Below are 23,064 nucleotides of genomic sequence, written 5' to 3' on the forward strand. Positions count from 1 at the left end.
TGATGGAGATAGAGACACAATAAACCCTTCAACAAATCAATGAATCCAGGAGCGGGTTTTTTGCAGTGATCAACAAAATTGATAGAGCACTAGCAAGACTAAGAAAGAAGAAAAGAAAGAAGAATCAAACAGATGCAGTAAAAATGATAAAGGGGATATCACCACCGATCCCACAGAAATACAAACTACCATCAGACAATACTATCAGCACCTCTAAGCTAATGAACTAGAAAATCTAGAAGAAATGGATAAATTCCTGGACGCATACAACCTCCCCAGAGTAAACCAGGAAGAAGTTGAATGCCTGAGTAGACCACTAACAGGCTCTGAAATTGAGGCAATAATTAACAGCCTATCAAGCAATAAAACTCCAGGACCAGACGGATTCACAGCCGAATTCTACCAGAAGGACAAGGAGGAGCTGGTACCATGCCTTCTGAAACTATTCCAATCAACAGAAAAAGAGGGAATCCTCCCTCACTCATTTCATGAGGCCGGCATCATCCTGATCCCAAAGCCTGAGAGAGACACAACCCAAAAAGAGAATTTTAGGCCTATGTCCCTGAGGAACATCGATGGGAAAATCCTCCATAAAATACTGGAAAACCGAATCCAGCAGCACATCAAAGAGCTTATCCATCATGATGAAGTGGGCTTCATCCCTGACATGCAAGGCTGGTCCAACATATGCAAAACAATAAACATAATCCAGCGTATAATCAGGACCAAAGACAGAAACCACGTGATTATCTCAACAGATGCAGAAAAGGCCTTCGACAAAATTCAACAGCCCTTCATGCCAAAAACTCTCAATAAATTAGGTATTGATGGGACATCTCCCAAAATAATACGGGCTATTTAGGGCAAACCCACAGCCAATATCATACTGAATGGGCAAAAAGTGGAAGCATTCCCTTTGCAAACTGCCACAAGACAGGGATGCCCTCTCTCACCACTCCTATTCAACATAGTGTTGGAACTTCTGCCCAGGGCAATCAGGCAGGAGAAAGAAATAAAGAGAAATCAATTAGGAAAAGAGGAAGTCAAATTGTCCCTGTTTGCAGATGACATGATTGAATATTTAGAAAACCCCATCGTCTCAGTCCAAAATCTCCTTAAGCTGATAAGCAACTTCAGCAAAGTCTCAGGATACAAAATCGAGGTGCAAAAATCACAAGCATTCTTATACACCAATAAGAGGCAAACAGAGAGCCAAATCATGAGTGAGCTCCCATTCACAATTGCTTCAAAGAGAATAAAATGCCTAGGAATCCAACTAACAAGGGATGTGAAGGACCTCTTCAAGGAGAACTACAAAGCATTGCTCCACGAACTAAAAGAGGAGACAAACAAATGGAAGAATATTCCACCATCACGGATTGGAAGAATCAATATCGTGAAAATGGCCATACTGCCCAAGGTAAATTATAGATTCAATGCCATCCCCATCAAACTACCAATGACTTTCTTCACAGAACTGGAAAAAACTGCTTTAAAGCTCATATGGAACCACAAAACGGCCCCCACTGCCAACATAATCCTAAGCCAAAAGAACAAAGATGGAGGCATCAAGCCGTCCGACTTCAAGCTACAGTAGAAGGCTACAGTAACCAAAGAGCATGCTATCGGTTGCCGTTTTGGTTACCGTAGACCAATGGAACAGAATAGAGCCCTCAGAAATAATACGACACATCTACAACCATCTGATCTTTGACAAACCTGACAAAAACAAGAAATGGGGAAAGGATTCCCTATTTAAAAAAATGGTGCTGGGAAACCAGGCTAGCCATATGTCGAAAGCTGATATCGGATCCCTTCCTTACACCTTGTACAAAAATTAATTCAAGACAGATGAAAGACTTAAATGTTAGATCTTAAACCATACAAACCCTAGGAGAAAACCCAGCCAATACCATTGAGGACAAAGGCATGGGCAAGGACCTCATGTCTAAAACGCCAAAAGCAATGGCAACGAAAGCCAACATTGACAAACAGCATCTAATTACACTAAAGACGTTCTGCATAGCTAAAGAAACTCCCATGAGAGTGAACAGGCATCCTGCAGAAAGGGAGAAAATTTTTGCAATCTACTCATCTGACAAAAGGCTAATATCCAGAATCTACTAAGACCTCAAACAGAGTTACAAGAAAAACCAAACAAGCCCATCAACAAGTGGGGGAAGGATATGAAGAGACACTTCTCAAAAGAAGACATTTATGCAGCCAACAGACACATGAAAAAATGCTCATCAAAACTGGCCATCAGAGAAATGCAAATCAAATCCGCAATGAGATATCATCTCACACCAGTTAGAATAGCGATCATTAAAAAGTCAGGAAACAACAGGTGCTGGAGAGGTAGTGGACAAATAGGAACACTTTTACACTGTTGGTGGGACTGTAAACTAGTTCAACGGTAGTGGAAGATAGTGTGGCGAATCCTCAAGGATCTCGAAATAGAAATACCATTTGACCCAGCCATCCCATTGCTGGGTATATATACCCATAGGATTAGAAATCATGCTTCTGAAAGGACACACGCAGACGTATGTTTATTGCGGCACCATTCACAGTAGCAAAGACTTGGAACCAACCCAGATGTCCATCAATGATAGACTGGATTAAGAAAATGTGGCACAAATACACCATGGAATACTATGCAGCCATGAAAAAGCATGAGTTCATCCCCTTTGGAGGGACACGGATGAAGCTGGAAACCATCATTCTTAGCAAACTATCGCAAGGACAAAGAAAGCAAACACCGCATGTTCTCATTCATAGGTGGGAATTGAAGTATGAGAACGCTTGGACACAGAAAGGGGAACATCACACACCGGGGCCTGTCATGGGCGGGGAGAGGGGGAGGGATAGCATTAAGAGATATACCTAATGTAAATGACTAGTGAATGGGTGCAACACACCAACCAGGTGAATCTTGGAAGGCAAAAGCTACTGAATTTAGCGAATTTGTGGAGGCATTCCCAGAAATCAGCCAGGTGAAGTATCACACAACCGAAGACTGCACAACTCCTGTAAGGCAGCACGACGCGGCAAACCCAGACGGCCACTCTTCTCACCCCTCCTCCGTTGGCTGTTCTGGGTAATGAGGTTCAAAAGTCACCTAGGCAACTGCCAAAATAGCTGAAATGGAGTAAGGGCTTCAGGCTGGTGACTAGCAGAGGTCCACCTGACCCCCGTAAGCTGCTGAACAAGAAGGGCTGCCAGAAATGTCCCCCTAGGGAATTTGGTGGAGACGAAGACCCGCTCACTGGACAAGGGTTCCTCCCAGGAGACGCCCGAGCGGAAGAAACGGGCTGTGAGCCACGCCCTTTCACCCTCCGCTACCCCGCCCTGGGCTGGTGAAGGTGCGCGTAAGGATGAGGACTACTGAGCCCTGAAGAAATAAATCCTTCCCCTTTGACCCCAAGGAGGATTGCCTGTGAGGATCTTCAACGAGTCTACCCGTGTCTAGACACGGGAGCAGGTCTGTCCGGCACAGCACCTCCCTCAAGGAGGAGAAGAGTGAGGAGAAAGGAAACTCAAGTCTGACCATTCTGTCCTGGGAGAGAAGAGGAGGATCTCATCTCTCATCTGTCCAAGCAAGGCAAGGAGACTTTCTCTCATCTTTCCAAGCAAGGCAAGGAGACTTTGTATAATTAGGAAACAAAAAGAATTTAGAAGGAATGAAAGCAGCCCGTAAGGTGCATTCCTAAGGACTGCCCATTGAAACTGACACAATTGCCCTTGTTTGATGAGAGGAATGAGCAGAGCACTGAGGTGGTGAACAGGGATCTAGTGAGACTTTCCCAGCATGTTTCTACCAAAGCTTTCTCTAAGCTTCTCGGAACACTCTCCTAATAAGCAGATGTTTGGCCCTTCAGAAAGTCAACAAGCAAAATGCCTTGAGTGTCCCAAAACACTGATGCCATGATGTTGGCTCCTGACTGGCCTCCTTTTCCTTTGACTGGACCACTGCCACCTCTCGGTAGCCGTCGCTTTGATGATGCTTTGCCTTCGAGGTCATATTGGTAAAGCCATGTTCCAACTTCCGGTTACAATTTGTCAGAGGGATGCGTCAGGATCGTGATCCCTCCTGTTTAAAATTTCCACTGATAGCTCTCGTCGTAACTGCAGCTGATCTGGGCACAGTGGTTTTCACAGCCACTGCAGGATTCATCTCCCACATCTTCTCACCTCTTCTTGAAACAAGCTATACATTCGTAAAGAGTTCATTTCTTTGGGGTAGTGTCCTTAGAAGCTTTTGTGAAAACATCAATGATTTCTTCATTCTTCCACCCAAGCTTCACCAGAAATTTGATGTTTGCTCTTGCTGCAATTTTCGTGGAATTCATGTTGCTCTGATAGGAGTCCTTTTCAGTGGATGTCTCATCCTTCTCAGTGCCTCAAACTCGATCTAGTTCAGAAAGGTTATAAGGAGTTCGGACAAGTTTATTTGAGTGCAAACCAGTGGAAACCCATGCATAGTTTCTTCACCATGTGCATTTTCTATGAACCTTTTGAAGAACCCCTGTGTAGAACATTGCCCAAGTCGTGGGAGAGAAGTGGGTGCGGTCCACTTCCTGTCCTCAATTTGCCCGCAGCGGAGGAGTGCAGAGAGCAGGGAAACGCAACCCCAGAGAGATCCTGCCCTGCAGCATGCAGCAGACTGCTGGTCCAGTCCTGGCTCCATGGGGTGCTGTGTGGGCCCAAGCAAGTTGACCAAACTCCCTGACGCTGAAATGAATCCTAGGTGGCCCAATTCCAGTAGCCATTATAGGACTGCCCTGCAGGGACAGTTAATTAACTCAGGAAAAGCAACCTAGCTCTGTCCCAGGTAGTCGGCCGCGAGATTCCTGAGGGAACGCTTGTAGGGGAAACCCAGGTAGTGCGGGAAGAGCACGGCCGTGTCCACCACGGTGCTGTGGATGAGCTTCAGGGCCAGCAGATCGCTCTCCAGGCTGTGCCCGATGAGGATGGTTTGGGCGCTGAAAAAGCTCAGCAGGATGGCTTGGACTTGGGGCAAGGTGATGCTCGTCTTGGCGACGTCGGCCTCGGTGACTCCGGAAAACCTGGTGTTGTAGTCCACGATCTCGTTGTCGGGCTTGACGAAGGTGTCGTACACCACTCGCATGTCGGCGTCCACCACGGTGACGCGGGTCAGCTCTAGGCCATGCGTGGTGTAGCACATCTCACAGTCCAAGGCGTAGATTCCTGGATAAGCGTCTCTGGACAACTCTTTCTTGAAGGTCTCCACGAAGCCATCGAGGCTGTCCTTGCGGCCGTCCCGCACGTGCTGCTTTGCCACCTGGCAGCCCACAGAGCCAGGAGCAGCTGCACAGCAGGTGTACTGGCTAACCCGGCCTCCAGCCACCTGGCTCGAGCGGACCCGCCCCCAGTGATAATAACACAACTGGTCGCGTACACAGCGGCCCGAGGAGGACACCAGGTACTCGGTGCCACAACGGCAGCAGACCCTGCAGGAGGAGTCGCCGGGCCCCTTCCCCTGGCCAGTGAAGAGGACGGCGCCTCCGGGCCGCTCGGGGTGCGGGAAGGGGTAGCCGTTCTCCTCGAGCTGGTCCTGGCTGAGCAGGAACTCCTGGAGGCGGCTGTACAGGGCGGCCCTGCTGAGGCCCGGCATGGAGCTGGGGGTCAGGCCCTTCAGTCTCTTGAGGGTGTTCAGGACCACGTTCAGGTACCTGTTCTTGTTGGGGCTGCAGTCGTAGGCCACCTTCTCCTCGTTCAGCGCCTTCTCCTCGGCCTCCTGCTTGGAGGCGCAGAACTTGAGACACTCTTCGGTGAACAGTTGGAGATAGCCTCGGCGGAGGACGGTGGGGACTTGGCACCCAGACCTTCGGAGGACAATAGGTTTCTTCAAACTCGGTAAGGATGGACGACGGACGATTCGCTTAGAGCTGATGGTGGTGGTGGTCTTGCATGCCATCCCTGACCTGTTGCGCGTCTTCCCTGGCTGTCTGCCGACCTTGGAGCCACTGGAGCGTTGGCTGCTGCTGGCCACGCGGGTTCTCTTGGCATCTGTGCAACCTGTGACCAAGCAAGGGCTGGAAGACTGGGCGATCGTCTTCCTCTTCCTGGGGGCTGAGATGCGGACTCCCGAGGGCCTCTCTGTCAGCCTTGGGGCGGCTGGCAAGCAGCAGGCCGATCCCCTCTGTGCAGGGAAGTAGCACGCCTCCGTCACCACCTTGGGACACGCTGGGGGCACCGCCGGACCCCTGTTCTGGGGCTCCGCCTGGATGTCCACAAATGCGGAGGCCTGGTTGTGCATCTGGGGCACCCGGAGCCCGAAGCTCTGGGCAGGCTGATGAGAGGGCAGGGGGAATTCTGGAGCCTCGAGGGCCGCCTCCTCGGCCACCTTCTTAGCTTCTGGGTATCCAGGTGGGAACCAGCAGGGAGCTGTGGCTCGCAACATCTTGCTGCCTTCGGGAGCACCGGCCTGGCTCTGCTCCGCTCCCAACTGGCGGCTTCTTGCCTCCAGGGCCGCCTCCTCGGCCACCTTCTTAGCTTCTGGGTATCCAGGTGGGAACCAGCAGGGAGCTGTGGCTCGCAACATCTTGCTGCCTTCGGGAGCACCGGCCTGGCTCTGCTCCGCTCCCAACTGGCGGCTTCTTGCCTCCAGGGCCGCCTCCTCGGCCACCTTCTTAGCTTCTGGGTATCCAGGTGGGAACCAGCAGGGAGCTGTGGCTCGCAACATCTTGCTGCCTTCGGGAGCACCGGCCTGGCTCTGCTCCTCTCCCAACTGGCGGCTTCAATGAGTGCCGCGGCCGCCACCCGTCGCCTTTATAGACGCACAGGGCAGAGTGGGTGGGACTTCTCCTTGATAGGTTGGTGCTTCCATCCAATCACACTGAGCCTCATCTTCCACCAGACTCCAGCTTGGGAATGCCTCAAGGGGTGCACTAATGGAATCAACTGGAACTCCTGGTTGCTAACCTTGGAGCTAGGTTGCTTTTCCTGAGTTAATTAACTGTCCCTGCAGGGCAGTCCTATAATGGCTACTGGAATTGGGCCACCTAGGATTCATTTCAGCGTCAGGGAGTTTGGTCAACTTGCTTGGGCCCACACAGCACCCCATGGAGCCAGGACTGGGCCAGCAGTCTGCTGCATGTTGCAGGGCAGGATCTCTCTGGGGTTGCGTTTCCCTGCTCTCTGCACTCCTCCGCTGCGGGCAAATTGAGGACAGGAAGTGGACCGCACCCACTTCTCTCCCACGACTTGGGCAATGTTCAACACAGGGGTTCTTCAAAAGGTTCATAGAAAATGCACATGGTGAAGAAACTATGCATGGGTTTCCACTGGTTTGCACTCAAATAAACTTGTCCGAACTTCTTATAACCTTTCTGAACTAGATCGAGTTTGAGGCACTGAGAAGGATGAGACATCCACTGAAAAGGACTCCTATCAGAGCAACATGAATTCCACGAAAATTGCAGCAAGAGCAAACATCAAATTTCTGGTGAAGCTTGGGTGGAAGAATGAAGAAATCATTGATGTTTTCACAAAAGCTTCTAAGGACACTACCCCAAAGAAATGAACTCTTTACGAATGTATAGCTTGTTTCAAGAAGAGGTGAGAAGATGTGGGAGATGAATCCTGCAGTGGCTGTGAAAACCACTGTGCCCAGATCAGCTGCAGTTACGACGAGAGCTATCAGTGGAAATTTTAAACAGGAGGGATCACGATCCTGACGCATCCCTCTGACAAATTGTAACCGGAAGTTGGAACATGGCTTTACCAATATGACCTCGAAGGCAAAGCATCATCAAAGCGACGGCTACCGAGAGGTGGCAGTGGTCCAGTCAAAGGAAAAGGAGGCCAGTCAGGAGCCAACATCATGGCATCAGTGTTTTGGGACACTCAAGGCATTTTGCTTGTTGACTTTCTGAAGGGCCAAACATCTGCTTATTAGGAGAGTGTTCCGAGAAGCTTAGAGAAAGCTTTGGTAGAAACATGCTGGGAAAGTCTCACTAGATCCCTGTTCACCACCTCAGTGCTCTGCTCATTCCTCTCATCAAACAAGGGCAATTGTGTCAGTTTCAATGGGCAGTCCTTAGGAATGCACCTTACGGGCTGCTTTCATTCCTTCTAAATTCTTTTTGTTTCCTAATTATACAAAGTCTCCTTGCCTTGCTTGGAAAGATGAGAGAAAGTCTCCTTGCCTTGCTTGGACAGATGAGAGATGAGATCCTCCTCTTCTCTCCCAGGACAGAATGGTCAGACTTGAGTTTCCTTTCTCCTCACTCTTCTCCTCCTTGAGGGAGGTGCTGTGCCGGACAGACCTGCTCCCGTGTCTAGACACGGGTAGACTCGTTGAAGATCCTCACAGGCAATCCTCCTTGGGGTCAAAGGGGAAGGATTTATTTCTTCAGGGCTCAGTAGTCCTCATCCTTACGCGCACCTTCACCAGCCCAGGGCGGGGTAGCGGAGGGTGAAAGGGCGTGGCTCACAGCCCGTTTCTTCCGCTCGGGCGTCTCCTGGGAGGAACCCTTGTCCAGTGAGCGGGTCTTCGTCTCCACCAAATTCCCTAGGGGGACATTTCTGGCAGCCCTTCTTGTTCAGCAGCTTACGGGGGTCAGGTGGACCTCTGCTAGGCACCAGCCTGAAGCCCTTACTCCATTTCAGCTATTTTGGCAGTTGCCTAGGTGACTTTTGAACCTCATTACCCAGAACAGCCAACGGAGGAGGGGTGAAAAGAGTGGCCGTCTGGGTTTGCCGCATCGTGCTGCCTTAGAGGAGTTGTGCAGTCTTCGGTTGTGTGATACTTCACCTGGCTGATTTCTGGGAATGCCTCCACAAATTCGCTAAATTCAGTAGCTTTTGCCTTCCAAGATTCACCTGGTTGGTGTGTTGCACCCATTCACTAGTCATTTACATTAGGTATATCTCTTAATGCTATCCCTCCCCCTCCCCCCGCCCATGACAGGCCCCGGTGTGTGATGTTCCCCTTTCTGTGTCCAAGCGTTCTCATACTTCAATTCCCACCTATGAATGAGAACATGCGGTGTTTGCTTTCTTTGTCCTTGCGATAGTTTGCTAAGAATGATGGTTTCCAGCTTCATCCGTGTCCCTCCAAAGGGGATGAACTCATGCTTTTTCATGGCTGCATAGTATTCCATGGTGTATTTGTGCCACATTTTCTTAATCCAGTCTATCATTGATGGACATCTGGGTTGGTTCCAAGTCTTTGCTACTGTGAATGGTGCCGCAATAAACATACGTCTGCGTGTGTCCTTTCAGAAGCATGATTTCTAATCCTATGGGTATATATACCCAGCAATGGGATGGCTGGGTCAAATGGTATTTCTATTTCGAGATCCTTGAGGATTCGCCACACTATCTTCCACTACCGTTGAACTAGTTTACAGTCCCACCAACAGTGTAAAAGTGTTCCTATTTGTCCACTACCTCTCCAGCACCTGTTGTTTCCTGACTTTTTAATGATCGCTATTCTAACTGGTGTGAGATGATATCTCATTGCGGATTTGATTTGCATTTCTCTGATGGCCAGTTTTGATGAGCATTTTTTCATGTGTCTGTTGGCTGCATAAATGTCTTCTTTTGAGAAGTGTCTCTTCATATCCTTCCCCCACTTGTTGATGGGCTTGTTTGGTTTTTCTTGTAACTCTGTTTGAGGTCTTAGTAGATTCTGGATATTAGCCTTTTTCAGATGAGTAGATTGCAAAAATTTTCTCCCTTTCTGCAGGATGCCTGTTCACTCTCATGGGAGTTTCTTTAGCTATGCAGAACGTCTTTAGTGTAATTAGATGCTGTTTGTCAATGTTGGCTTTCGTTGCCATTGCTTTTGGCGTTTTAGACATGAGGTCCTTGCCCATGCCTTTGTCCTCAATGGTATTGGCTGGGTTTTCTCCTAGGGTTTGTATGGTTTAAGATCTAACATTTAAGTCTTTCATCTGTCTTGAATTAATTTTTGTACAAGGTGTAAGGAAGGGATCCGATATCAGCTTTCGACATATGGCTAGCCTGTTTTCCCAGCACCATTTTTTTAAATAGGGAATCCTTTCCCCATTTCTTGTTTTTGTCAGGTTTGTCAAAGATCAGATGGTTGTAGATGTGTCGTATTATTTCTGAGGGCTCTATTCTGTTCCATTGGTCTACGGTAACCAAAACGGCAACCGATAGCATGCTCTTTGGTTACTGTAGCCTTCTACTGTAGCTTGAAGTCGGACAGCTTGATGCCTCCATCTTTGTTCTTTTGGCTTAGGATTATGTTGGCAGTGGGGGCCGTTTTGTGGTTCCATATGAGCTTTAAAGCAGTTTTTTCCAGTTCTGTGAAGAAAGTCATTGGTAGTTTGATGGGGATGGCATTGAATCTATAATTTACCTTGGGCAGTATGGCCATTTTCACGATATTGATTCTTCCAATCCGTGATGGTGGAATATTCTTCCATTTGTTTGTCTCCTCTTTTAGTTCGTGGAGCAATGCTTTGTAGTTCTCCTTGAAGAGGTCCTTCACATCCCTTGTTAGTTGGATTCCTAGGCATTTTATTCTCTTTGAAGCAATTGTGAATGGGAGCTCACTCATGATTTGGCTCTCTGTTTGCCTCTTATTGGTGTATAAGAATGCTTGTGATTTTTGCACCTCGATTTTGTATCCTGAGACTTTGCTGAAGTTGCTTATCAGCTTAAGGAGATTTTGGACTGAGACGATGGGGTTTTCTAAATATTCAATCATGTCATCTGCAAACAGGGACAATTTGACTTCCTCTTTTCCTAATTGATTTCTCTTTATTTCTTTCTCCTGCCTGATTGCCCTGGGCAGAAGTTCCAACACTATGTTGAATAGGAGTGGTGAGAGAGGGCATCCCTGTCTTGTGGCAGTTTGCAAAGGGAATGCTTCCACTTTTTGCCCATTCAGTATGATATTGGCTGTGGGTTTGCCCTAAATAGCCCGTATTATTTTGGGAGATGTCCCATCAATACCTAATTTATTGAGAGTTTTTGGCATGAAGGGCTGTTGAATTTTGTCGAAGGCCTTTTCTGCATCTGTTGAGATAATCACGTGGTTTCTGTCTTTGGTCCTGATTATACGCTGGATTATGTTTATTGTTTTGCATATGTTGGACCAGCCTTGCATGTCAGGGATGAAGCCCACTTCATCATGATGGATAAGCTCTTTGATGTGCTGCTGGATTCGGTTTTCCAGTATTTTATGGAGGATTTTCCCATCGATGTTCCTCAGGGACATAGGCCTAAAATTCTCTTTTTGGGTTGTGTCTCTCTCAGGCTTTGGGATCAGGATGATGCCGGCCTCATGAAATGAGTGAGGGAGGATTCCCTCTTTTTCTGTTGATTGGAATAGTTTCAGAAGGCATGGTACCAGCTCCTCCTTGTCCTTCTGGTAGAATTCGGCTGTGAATCCGTCTGGTCCTGGAGTTTTATTGCTTGATAGGCTGTTAATTATTGCCTCAATTTCAGAGCCTGTTAGTGGTCTACTCAGGCATTCAACTTCTTCCTGGTTTACTCTGGGGAGGTTGTATGCGTCCAGGAATTTATCCATTTCTTCTAGATTTTCTAGTTCATTAGCTTAGAGGTGCTGATAGTATTGTCTGATGGTAGTTTGTATTTCTGTGGGATCGGTGGTGATATCCCCTTTATCATTTTTTACTGCATGTGTTTGATTCTTCTTTCTTTTCTTCTTTCTTAGTCTTGCTAGTGCTCTATCAATTTTGTTGATCACTGCAAAAAACCCGCTCCTGGATTCATTGATTTGTTGAAGGGTTTATTGTGTCTCTATCTCCATCAGTTCTGCTCGGATCTTAGTTATTTCTTGCCTTCTGCTAGTTTTTGAATGTGTTTGCTCTTGCTTCTCTCATTCTTTTAATGGTGATGTTAGGGTATGCATTTTTGATTTTTCCTGCTTTCTCTCGTGGGCAATTAGTGCTATAAATTTCCCTCTACACACTGCTTTAAATGTGACGCAGAGATTCTGGTATGTTGTGCCTTTGTTTTCATTGGTTTCAGAGAATATCTTTCTTTCTGCCTTCATTTCGTTATGTACCCAGTACTCATTAAGGAGCAGGGTGTCCGGTTTCCATGCAGTTGAGCGGTTTTGAGTGAGTTTCTTTATCCTGAGGTCTACTTTGATTGCAATGTGATCTGAGAGACCGTTTGTAGTAATTTCTGTTATTTTACATTTACTGAGGAGTGCTTTACTTCCAACTATGTGGTCAATGTGGAAATAAGTGTGATGTGGTGCTGAGAAGCATGTATATTCTGTCGATTTGGTGTGGAGCGTTCTGTAGATGTCTCCTAGGTCCGCTTGGTGCAGAGCTGAGTTCAATTCCTGGATATCCTTTTTAGATTTCTGTCTCGTTGGTCTGTCTAATGTTTACAGAGGGCTGTTAAAGTTTCCCATGATTATGATGTGGGAGTCTAAGTCTCTTTTGATCACACTTTAAAGATCAAAAGGTAGAAGCGCAAAGACATTATCTGTGCAATATTAGAAACCTAGTAAGTGGTGGAATTTGGCCTTGAACCCAGATATCTAACTCCAGAGCCTAAGTGCTTCACCCACCTCACTGTGGTGCCTCTCGAGAAAAACAGGTAAGCACACATTCAGAAAGCTGGTGGGCCGGGGGGCTGGCCTTGTACTCAGAGGCCATGGAAGTCCCACGATGGGTGGCTAGTGGTGTAAGGACAGAGGTCTCGGATGGGCAGAGGGATGTGGACAGGCGCGAGGGGGCGCGGCAGGGACTCGGGGGACTGGGAGTGGCGGCTCGGTGCTGCGGGAGGCGATTAGTGGAAGGACAGAGGTCTGGGAAGGGCAGAGGGATGGGGACAGGCCCGAAGGTCCGCGGCAGGGATTCCGGGGGACTGGGAGTGGCCGGTTGGGGTTACTCTTGGCTTTTTGCCCTCTCCTGCCGTCGACTGCTCCGGTTTCTTTGGCCTTGCGGCGAGGTGGACAGGGTGAGCTCTCAGGACTGATGGCGGTTGTGGAAGGGGCCTGGGGCCAAGGACAGGCCAGGGCGGCGGGAGAGGCGGACCGGTGGCGTGGCTGGATCTGGGCGCGCTGTCGGACCTTCCACATCACCAGCTGCAGGCAGGCGTTTGCGTCCTCGCTGGAGTTGTGGCCGTCCTGGCTGTCCTGGATGATCTGTCCCAGGTAGTCGGCCGCGAGATTCCTGAGGGAACGCTTGTAGGGGAAACCCAGGTAGTGCGGGAAGAGCACGGCCGTGTCCACCACGGTGCTGTGGATGAGCTTCAGGGCCAGCAGATCGCTCTCCAGGCTGTGCCCGATGAGGATGGTTTGGGCGCTGAAAAAGCTCAGCAGGATGGCTTGCACTTGGGGCAAGGTGATGCTCGTCTTGGCGACGTCGGCCTCGGTGACTCCGGAAAACCTGGTGTTGTAGTCCACGATCTCGTTGTCGGGCTTGACGAAGGTGTCGTACACCACTCGCATGTCGGCGTCCACCACGGTGACGCGGGTCAGCTCTAGGCCATGCGTGGTGTAGCACATCTCACAGTCCAAGGCGTAGATTCCTGGATAAGCGTCTCTGGACAACTCTTTCTTGAAGGTCTCCACGAAGCCATCGAGGCTGTCCTTGCGGCCGTCCCGCACGTGCTGCTTTGCCACCTGGCAGCCGACAGAGCCAGGAGCAGCTGCACAGCAGGTGTACTGGCTAACCCGGCCTCCAGCCACCTGGCTCGAGCGGACCCGCCCCCAGTGATAATAACACAACTGGTCGCGTACACAGCGGCCCGAGGAGGACACCAGGTACTCGGTGCCACAACGGCAGCAGACCCTGCAGGAGGAGTCGCCGGGCCCCTTCCCCTGGCCAGTGAAGAGGACGGCGCCTCCGGGCCGCTCAGGGTGCGGGAAGGGGTAGCCGTTCTCCTCGAGCTGGTCCTGGCTGAGCAGGAACTCCTGGAGGCGGCTGTACAGGGCGGCCCTGCTGAGGCCCGGCATGGAGCTGGGGGTCAGGCCCTTCAGTCTCTTGAGGGTGTTCAGGACCACGTTCACGTACCTGTTCTTGTTGGGGCTGCAGTCGTAGGCCACCTTCTCCTCGTTCAGCGCCTTCTCCTCGGCCTCCTGCTTGGAGGCGCAGAACTTGAGACACTCTTCGGTGAACAGTTGGAGATAGCCTCGGCGGAGGACGGTGGCGACTTTGCACCCAGACCCTCGGAGGACAATAGGTTTCTTCAAACTCGGTAAGGATGGACGACGGACGATTCGCTTAGAGCTGATGGTGGTGGTGGTCTTGCATGCCATCCCTGACCTGTTGCGCATCTTCCCTGGCTGTCTGCCGACCTTGGAGCCACTGGAGCGTTGGCTGCTGCTGGCCACGCGGGTTCTCTTGGCATCTGTGCAACCTGTGACCAAGCAAGGGCTGGAAGACTGGGCGATCGTCTTCCTCTTCCTGGGGGCTGAGATGCGGACTCCCGAGGGCCTCTCTGTCAGCCTTGGGGCGGCTGGCAAGCAGCAGGCCGATCCCCTCTGTGCAGGGAAGTAGCACGCCTCCGTCACCACCTTGGGACACGCTGGGGGCACCGCCGGACCCCTGTTCTGGGGCTCCGCCTGGATGTCCACAAATGCGGAGGCCTGGTTGTGCATCTGGGGCACCCGGAGCCCGAAGCTCTGGGCAGGCTGATGAGAGGGCAGGGGGAATTCTGGAGCCTCGAGGGCCGCCTCCTCGGCCACCTTCTTAGCTTCTGGGTATCCAGGTGGGAACCAGCAGGGAGCTGTGGCTGGCAACATCTTGCTGCCTTCGGGAGCACCGGCCTGGCTCTGCTCCGCTCCCAACTGGCGGCTTCTTGCATCCAGGGCCGCCTCCTTGGCCACCTTCTTAGCTTCTGGGTATCCAGGTGGGAACCAGCAGGGAGCTGTGGCTCGCAACATCTTGCTGCCTTCGGGAGCACCGGCCTGGCTCTGCTCCGCTCCCAACTGGCGGCTTCTTGCCTCCAGGGCCGCCTCCTCGGCCACCTTCTTAGCTTCTGGGTATCCAGGTGGGAACCAGCAGGGAGCTGTGGCTCGCAACATCTTGCTGCCTTCGGGAGCACCGGCCTGGCTCTGCTCCTCTCCCAACTGGCGGCTTCAATGAGTGCCGCGGCCGCCACCCGTCGCCTTTATAGACGCACAGGGCAGAGTGGGTGGGACTTCTCCTTGATAGGTTGGTGCTTCCATCCAATCACACTGAGCCTCATCTTCCACCAGACTCCAGCTTGGGAATGCCTCAAGGGGTGCACTAATGGAATCAACTGGAACTCCTGGTTGCTAACCTTGGAGCTAGGTTGCTTTTCCTGAGTTAATTAACTGTCCCTGCAGGGCAGTCCTATAATGGCTACTGGAATTGGGCCACCTAGGATTCATTTCAGCGTCAGGGAGTTTGGTCAACTTGCTTGGGCCCACACAGCACCCCATGGAGCCAGGACTGGGCCAGCAGTCTGCTGCATGCTGCAGGGCAGGATCTCTCTGGGGTTGCGTTTCCCTGCTCTCTGCACTCCTCCGCTGCGGGCAAATTGAGGACAGGAAGTGGACCGCACCCACTTCTCTCCCACGACTTGGGCAATGTTCAACACAGGGGTTCTTCAAAAGGTTCATAGAAAATGCACATGGTGAAGAAACTATGCATGGGTTTCCACTGGTTTGCACTCAAATAAACTTGTCCGAACTTCTTATAACCTTTCTGAACTAGATCGAGTTTGAGGCACTGAGAAGGATGAGACATCCACTGAAAAGGACTCCTATCAGAGCAACATGAATTCCACGAAAATTGCAGCAAGAGCAAACATCAAATTTCTGGTGAAGCTTGGGTGGAAGAATGAAGAAATCATTGATGTTTTCACAAAAGCTTCTAAGGACACTACCCCAAAGAAATGAACTCTTTACGAATGTATAGCTTGTTTCAAGAAGAGGTGAGAAGATGTGGGAGATGAATCCTGCAGTGGCTGTGAAAACCACTGTGCCCAGATCAGCTGCAGTTACGACGAGAGCTATCAGTGGAAATTTTAAACAGGAGGGATCACGATCCTGACGCATCCCTCTGACAAATTGTAACCGGAAGTTGGAACATGGCTTTACCAATATGACCTCGAAGGCAAAGCATCATCAAAGCGACGGCTACCGAGAGGTGGCAGTGGTCCAGTCAAAGGAAAAGGAGGCCAGTCAGGAGCCAACATCATGGCATCAGTGTTTTGGGACACTCAAGGCATTTTGCTTGTTGACTTTCTGAAGGGCCAAACATCTGCTTATTAGGAGAGTGTTCCGAGAAGCTTAGAGAAAGCTTTGGTAGAAACATGCTGGGAAAGTCTCACTAGATCCCTGTTCACCACCTCAGTGCTCTGCTCATTCCTCTCATCAAACAAGGGCAATTGTGTCAGTTTCAATGGGCAGTCCTTAGGAATGCACCTTACGGGCTGCTTTCATTCCTTCTAAATTCTTTTTGTTTCCTAATTATACAAAGTCTCCTTGCCTTGCTTGGAAAGATGAGAGAAAGTCTCCTTGCCTTGCTTGGACAGATGAGAGATGAGATCCTCCTCTTCTCTCCCAGGACAGAATGGTCAGACTTGAGTTTCCTTTCTCCTCACTCTTCTCCTCCTTGAGGGAGGTGCTGTGCCGGACAGACCTGCTCCCGTGTCTAGACACGGGTAGACTCGTTGAAGATCCTCACAGGCAATCCTCCTTGGGGTCAAAGGGGAAGGATTTATTTCTTCAGGGCTCAGTAGTCCTCATCCTTACGCGCACCTTCACCAGCCCAGGGCGGGGTAGCGGAGGGTGAAAGGGCGTGGCTCACAGCCCGTTTCTTCCGCTCGGGCGTCTCCTGGGAGGAACCCTTGTCCAGTGAGCGGGTCTTCGTCTCCACCAAATTCCCTAGGGGGACATTTCTGGCAGCCCTTCTTGTTCAGCAGCTTACGGGGGTCAGGTGGACCTCTGCTAGGCACCAGCCTGAAGCCCTTACTCCATTTCAGCTATTTTGGCAGTTGCCTAGGTGACTTTTGAACCTCATTACCCAGAACAGCCAACGGAGGAGGGGTGAAAAGAGTGGCCGTCTGGGTTTGCCGCATCGTGCTGCCTTACAGGAGTTGTGCAGTCTTCGGTTGTGTGATACTTCACCTGGCTGATTTCTGGGAATGCCTCCACAAATTCGCTAAATTCAGTAGCTTTTGCCTTCCAAGATTCACCTGGTTGGTGTGTTGCACCCATTCACTAGTCATTTACATTAGGTATATCTCTTAATGCTATCCCTCCCCCTCCCCCCGCCCATGACAGGCCCCGGTGTGTGATGTTCCCCTTTCTGTGTCCAAGCGTTCTCATACTTCAATTCCCACCTATGAATGAGAACATGCGGTGTTTGCTTTCTTTGTCCTTGCGATAGTTTGCTAAGAATGATGGTTTCCAGCTTCATCCGTGTCCCTCCAAAGGGGATGAACTCATGCTTTTTCATGGCTGCATAGTATTCCATGGTGTATTTGTGCCACATTTTCTTAATCCAGTCTATCATTGATGGACATCTGGGTTGGTTCCAAGTCTTTGCTACTGTGAATGGTGCCGCAATAAACATACGTCTGCGTGTGTCCTTTCAGAAGCATGATTTCTAATCCTATGGGTATATATACCCAGCAATGGGATGGCTGGGTCAAATGGTATTTCTATTTCGAGATCCTTGAGGATTCGCCACACTATCTTCCACTACCGTTGAACTAGTTTACAGTCCCACCAACAGTGTAAAAGTGTTCCTATTTGTCCACTACCTCTCCAGCACCTGTTGTTTCCTGACTTTTTAATGATCGCTATTCTAACTGGTGTGAGATGATATCTCATTGCGGATTTGATTTGCATTTCTCTGATGGCCAGTTTTGATGAGCATTTTTTCATGTGTCTGTTGGCTGCATAAATGTCTTCTTTTGAGAAGTGTCTCTTCATATCCTTCCCCCACTTGTTGATGGGCTTGTTTGGTTTTTCTTGTAACTCTGTTTGAGGTCTTAGTAGATTCTGGATATTAGCCTTTTTCAGATGAGTAGATTGCAAAAATTTTCTCCCTTTCTGCAGGATGCCTGTTCACTCTCATGGGAGTTTCTTTAGCTATGCAGAACGTCTTTAGTGTAATTAGATGCTGTTTGTCAATGTTGGCTTTCGTTGCCATTGCTTTTGGCGTTTTAGACATGAGGTCCTTGCCCATGCCTTTGTCCTCAATGGTATTGGCTGGGTTTTCTCCTAGGGTTTGTATGGTTTAAGATCTAACATTTAAGTCTTTCTTCTGTCTTGAATTAATTTTTGTACAAGGTGTAAGGAAGGGATCCGATTTCAGCTTTCGACATATGGCTAGCCTGTTTTCCCAGCACCATTTTTTTAAATAGGGAATCCTTTCCCCATTTCTTGTTTTTGTCAGGTTTGTCAAAGATCAGATGGTTGTAGATGTGTCGTATTATTTCTGAGGGCTCTATTCTGTTCCATTGGTCTACGGTAACCAAAACGGCAACCGATAGCATGCTCTTTGGTTACTGTAGCCTTCTACTGTAGTTTGAAGTCGGACAGCTTGATGCCTCCATCTTTGTTCTTTTGGCTTAGGATTATGTTGGCAGTGGGGGCCGTTTTGTGGTTCCATATGAGCTTTAAAGCAGTTTTTTCCAGTTCTGTGAAGAAAGTCATTGGTAGTTTGATGGGGATGGCATTGAATCTATAATTTACCTTGGGCAGTATGGCCATTTTCACGATATTGATTCTTCCAATCCGTGATGGTGGAATATTCTTCCATTTGTTTGTCTCCTCTTTTAGTTCGTGGAGCAATGCTTTGTAGTTCTCCTTGAAGAGGTCCTTCACATCCCTTGTTAGTTGGATTCCTAGGCATTTTATTCTCTTTGAAGCAATTGTGAATGGGAGCTCACTCATGATTTGGCTCTCTGTTTGCCTCTTATTGGTGTATAAGAATGCTTGTGATTTTTGCACCTCGATTTTGTATCCTGAGACTTTGCTGAAGTTGCTTATCAGCTTAAGGAGATTTTGGACTGAGACGATGGGGTTTTCTAAATATTCAATCATGTCATCTGCAAACAGGGACAATTTGACTTCCTCTTTTCCTAATTGATTTCTCTTTATTTCTTTCTCCTGCCTGATTGCCCTGGGCAGAAGTTCCAACACTATGTTGAATAGGAGTGGTGAGAGAGGGCATCCCTGTCTTGTGGCAGTTTGCAAAGGGAATGCTTCCACTTTTTGCCCATTCAGTATGATATTGGCTGTGGGTTTGCCCTAAATAGCCCGTATTATTTTGGGAGATGTCCCATCAATACCTAATTTATTGAGAGTTTTTGGCATGAAGGGCTGTTGAATTTTGTCGAAGGCCTTTTCTGCATCTGTTGAGATAATCACGTGGTTTCTGTCTTTGGTCCTGATTATACGCTGGATTATGTTTATTGTTTTGCATATGTTGGACCAGCCTTGCATGTCAGGGATGAAGCCCACTTCATCATGATGGATAAGCTCTTTGATGTGCTGCTGGATTCGGTTTTCCAGTATTTTATGGAGGATTTTCCCATCGATGTTCCTCAGGGACATAGGCCTAAAATTCTCTTTTTGGGTTGTGTCTCTCTCAGGCTTTGGGATCAGGATGATGCCGGCCTCATGAAATGAGTGAGGGAGGATTCCCTCTTTTTCTGTTGATTGGAATAGTTTCAGAAGGCATGGTACCAGCTCCTCCTTGTCCTTCTGGTAGAATTCGGCTGTGAATCCGTCTGGTCCTGGAGTTTTATTGCTTGATAGGCTGTTAATTATTGCCTCAATTTCAGAGCCTGTTAGTGGTCTACTCAGGCATTCAACTTCTTCCTGGTTTACTCTGGGGAGGTTGTATGCGTCCAGGAATTTATCCATTTCTTCTAGATTTTCTAGTTCATTAGCTTAGAGGTGCTGATAGTATTGTCTGATGGTAGTTTGTATTTCTGTGGGATCGGTGGTGATATCCCCTTTATCATTTTTTACTGCATCTGTTTGATTCTTCTTTCTTTTCTTCTTTCTTAGTCTTGCTAGTGCTCTATCAATTTTGTTGATCACTGCAAAAAACCCGCTCCTGGATTCATTGATTTGTTGAAGGGTTTATTGTGTCTCTATCTCCATCAGTTCTGCTCGGATCTTAGTTATTTCTTGCCTTCTGCTAGTTTTTGAATGTGTTTGCTCTTGCTTCTCTCATTCTTTTAATGGTGATGTTAGGGTATGCATTTTTGATTTTTCCTGCTTTCTCTCGTGGGCAATTAGTGCTATAAATTTCCCTCTACACACTGCTTTAAATGTGACGCAGAGATTCTGGTATGTTGTGCCTTTGTTTTCATTGGTTTCAGAGAATATCTTTCTTTCTGCCTTCATTTCGTTATGTACCCAGTACTCATTAAGGAGCAGGGTGTCCGGTTTCCATGCAGTTGAGCGGTTTTGAGTGAGTTTCTTTATCCTGAGGTCTACTTTGATTGCAATGTGGTCTGAGAGACCGTTTGTAGTAATTTCTGTTATTTTACATTTACTGAGGAGTGCTTTACTTCCAACTATGTGGTCAATGTGGAAATAAGTGTGATGTGGTGCTGAGAAGCATGTATATTCTGTGGATTTGGGGTGGAGCGTTCTGTAGATGTCTCCTAGGTCCGCTTGGTGCAGAGCTGAGTTCAATTCCTGGATATCCTTTTTAGATTTCTGTCTCGTTGGTCTGTCTAATGTTTACAGAGGGCTGTTAAAGTTTCCCATGATTATGATGTGGGAGTCTAAGTCTCTTTTGATCACACTTTAAAGATCAAAAGGTAGAAGCGCAAAGACATTATCTGTGCAATATTAGAAACCTAGTAAGTGGTGGAATTTGGCCTTGAACCCAGATATCTAACTCCAGAGCCTAAGTGCTTCACCCACCTCACTGTGGTGCCTCTCGAGAAAAACAGGTAAGCACACATTCAGAAAGCTGGTGGGCCGGGGGGCTGGCCTTGTACTCAGAGGCCATGGAAGTCCCACGATGGGTGGCTAGTGGTGTAAGGACAGAGGTCTCGGATGGGCAGAGGGATGTGGACAGGCGCGAGGGGGCGCGGCAGGGACTCGGGGGACTGGGAGTGGCGGCTCGGTGCTGCGGGAGGCGATTAGTGGAAGGACAGAGGTCTGGGAAGGGCAGAGGGATGGGGACAGGCCCGAGGGTCCGCGGCAGGGATTCCGGGGGACTGGGAGTGGCCGGTTGGGGTTACTCTTGGCTTTTTGCCCTCTCCTGCCGTCGACTGCTCCGGTTTCTTTGGCCTTGCGGCGAGGTGGACAGGGTGAGCTCTCAGGACTGATGGCGGTTGTGGAAGGGGCCTGGGGCCAAGGACAGGCCAGGGCGGCGGGAGAGGCGGACCGGTGGCGTGGCTGGATCTGGGCGCGCTGTCGGACCTTCCACATCACCAGCTGCAGGCAGGCGTTTGCGTCCTCGCTGGAGTTGTGGCCGTCCTGGCTGTCCTGGATGATCTGTCCCAGGTAGTCGGCCGCGAGATTCCTGAGGGAACGCTTGTAGGGGAAACCCAGGTAGTGCGGGAAGAGCACGGCCGTGTCCACCACGGTGCTGTGGATGAGCTTCAGGGCCAGCAGATCGCTCTCCAGGCTGTGCCCGATGAGGATGGTTTGGGCGCTGAAAAAGCTCAGCAGGATGGCTTGCACTTGGGGCAAGGTGATGCTCGTCTTGGCGACGTCGGCCTCGGTGACTCCGGAAAACCTGGTGTTGTAGTCCACGATCTCGTTGTCGGGCTTGACGAAGGTGTCGTACACCACTCGCATGTCGGCGTCCACCACGGTGACGCGGGTCAGCTCTAGGCCATGCGTGGTGTAGCACATCTCACAGTCCAAGGCGTAGATTCCTGGATAAGCGTCTCTGGACAACTCTTTCTTGAAGGTCTCCACGAAGCCATCGAGGCTGTCCTTGCGGCCGTCCCGCACGTGCTGCTTTGCCACCTGGCAGCCGACAGAGCCAGGAGCAGCTGCACAGCAGGTGTACTGGCTAACCCGGCCTCCAGCCACCTGGCTCGAGCGGACCCGCCCCCAGTGATAATAACACAACTGGTCGCGTACACAGCGGCCCGAGGAGGACACCAGGTACTCGGTGCCACAACGGCAGCAGACCCTGCAGGAGGAGTCGCCGGGCCCCTTCCCCTGGCCAGTGAAGAGGACGGCGCCTCCGGGCCGCTCGGGGTGCGGGAAGGGGTAGCCGTTCTCCTCGAGCTGGTCCTGGCTGAGCAGGAACTCCTGGAGGCGGCTGTACAGGGCGGCCCTGCTGAGGCCCGGCATGGAGCTGGGGGTCAGGCCCTTCAGTCTCTTGAGGGTGTTCAGGACCACGTTCAGGTACCTGTTCTTGTTGGGGCTGCAGTCGTAGGCCACCTTCTCCTCGTTCAGCGCCTTCTCCTCGGCCTCCTGCTTGGAGGCGCAGAACTTGAGACACTCTTCGGTGAACAGTTGGAGATAGCCTCGGCGGAGGACGGTGGCGACTTTGCACCCAGACCTTCGGAGGACAATAGGTTTCCTCAAACTCGGTAAGGATGGACGACGGACGATTCGCTTAGAGCTGATGGTGGTGGTGGTCTTGCATGCCATCCCTGACCTGTTGCGCATCTTCCCTGGCTGTCTGCCGACCTTGGAGCCACTGGAGCGTTGGCTGCTGCTGGCCACGCGGGTTCTCTTGGCATCTGTGCAACCTGTGACCAAGCAAGGGCTGGAAGACTGGGCGATCGTCTTCCTCTTCCTGGGGGCTGAGATGCGGACTCCCGAGGGCCTCTCTGTCAGCCTTGGGGCGGCTGGCAAGCAGCAGGCCGATCCCCTCTGTGCAGGGAAGTAGCACGCCTCCGTCACCACCTTGGGACACGCTGGGGGCACCGCCGGACCCCTGTTCTGGGGCTCCGCCTGGATGTCCACAAATGCGGAGGCCTGGTTGTGCATCTGGGGCACCCGGAGCCCGAAGCTCTGGGCAGGCTGATGAGAGGGCAGGGGGAATTCTGGAGCCTCGAGGGCCGCCTCCTCGGCCACCTTCTTAGCTTCTGGGTATCCAGGTGGGAACCAGCAGGGAGCTGTGGCTGGCAACATCTTGCTGCCTTCGGGAGCACCGGCCTGGC

General features: G+C 50.2%; 2 protein-coding genes across 2 annotated transcripts; both read right to left on the reverse strand.

Annotated features, from left to right (window-relative positions):
- Positions 1–12,994: 12,994 nt before the first annotated feature.
- Positions 12,995–13,942, reverse strand: LOC134730897 (exonuclease GOR-like; the record flags this gene model as incomplete). The annotated part of the gene is made up of 1 exon (XM_063606569.1): positions 12,995–13,942. A coding segment is annotated over exon 1 (948 nt), but the record flags the coding sequence as incomplete, so codon positions are not given.
- A 7,356-nt stretch (positions 13,943–21,298) lies between these two features.
- Positions 21,299–22,246, reverse strand: LOC134730898 (exonuclease GOR-like; the record flags this gene model as incomplete). The annotated part of the gene is made up of 1 exon (XM_063606570.1): positions 21,299–22,246. A coding segment is annotated over exon 1 (948 nt), but the record flags the coding sequence as incomplete, so codon positions are not given.
- Between the last annotated feature and the right edge of the window lie 818 nt (positions 22,247–23,064).

This window comes from Pan paniscus, chromosome 7, assembly GCF_029289425.2.
Source record: "Pan paniscus chromosome 7, NHGRI_mPanPan1-v2.0_pri, whole genome shotgun sequence".
Classification (NCBI taxonomy): Eukaryota; Metazoa; Chordata; class Mammalia; order Primates; family Hominidae; genus Pan; species Pan paniscus.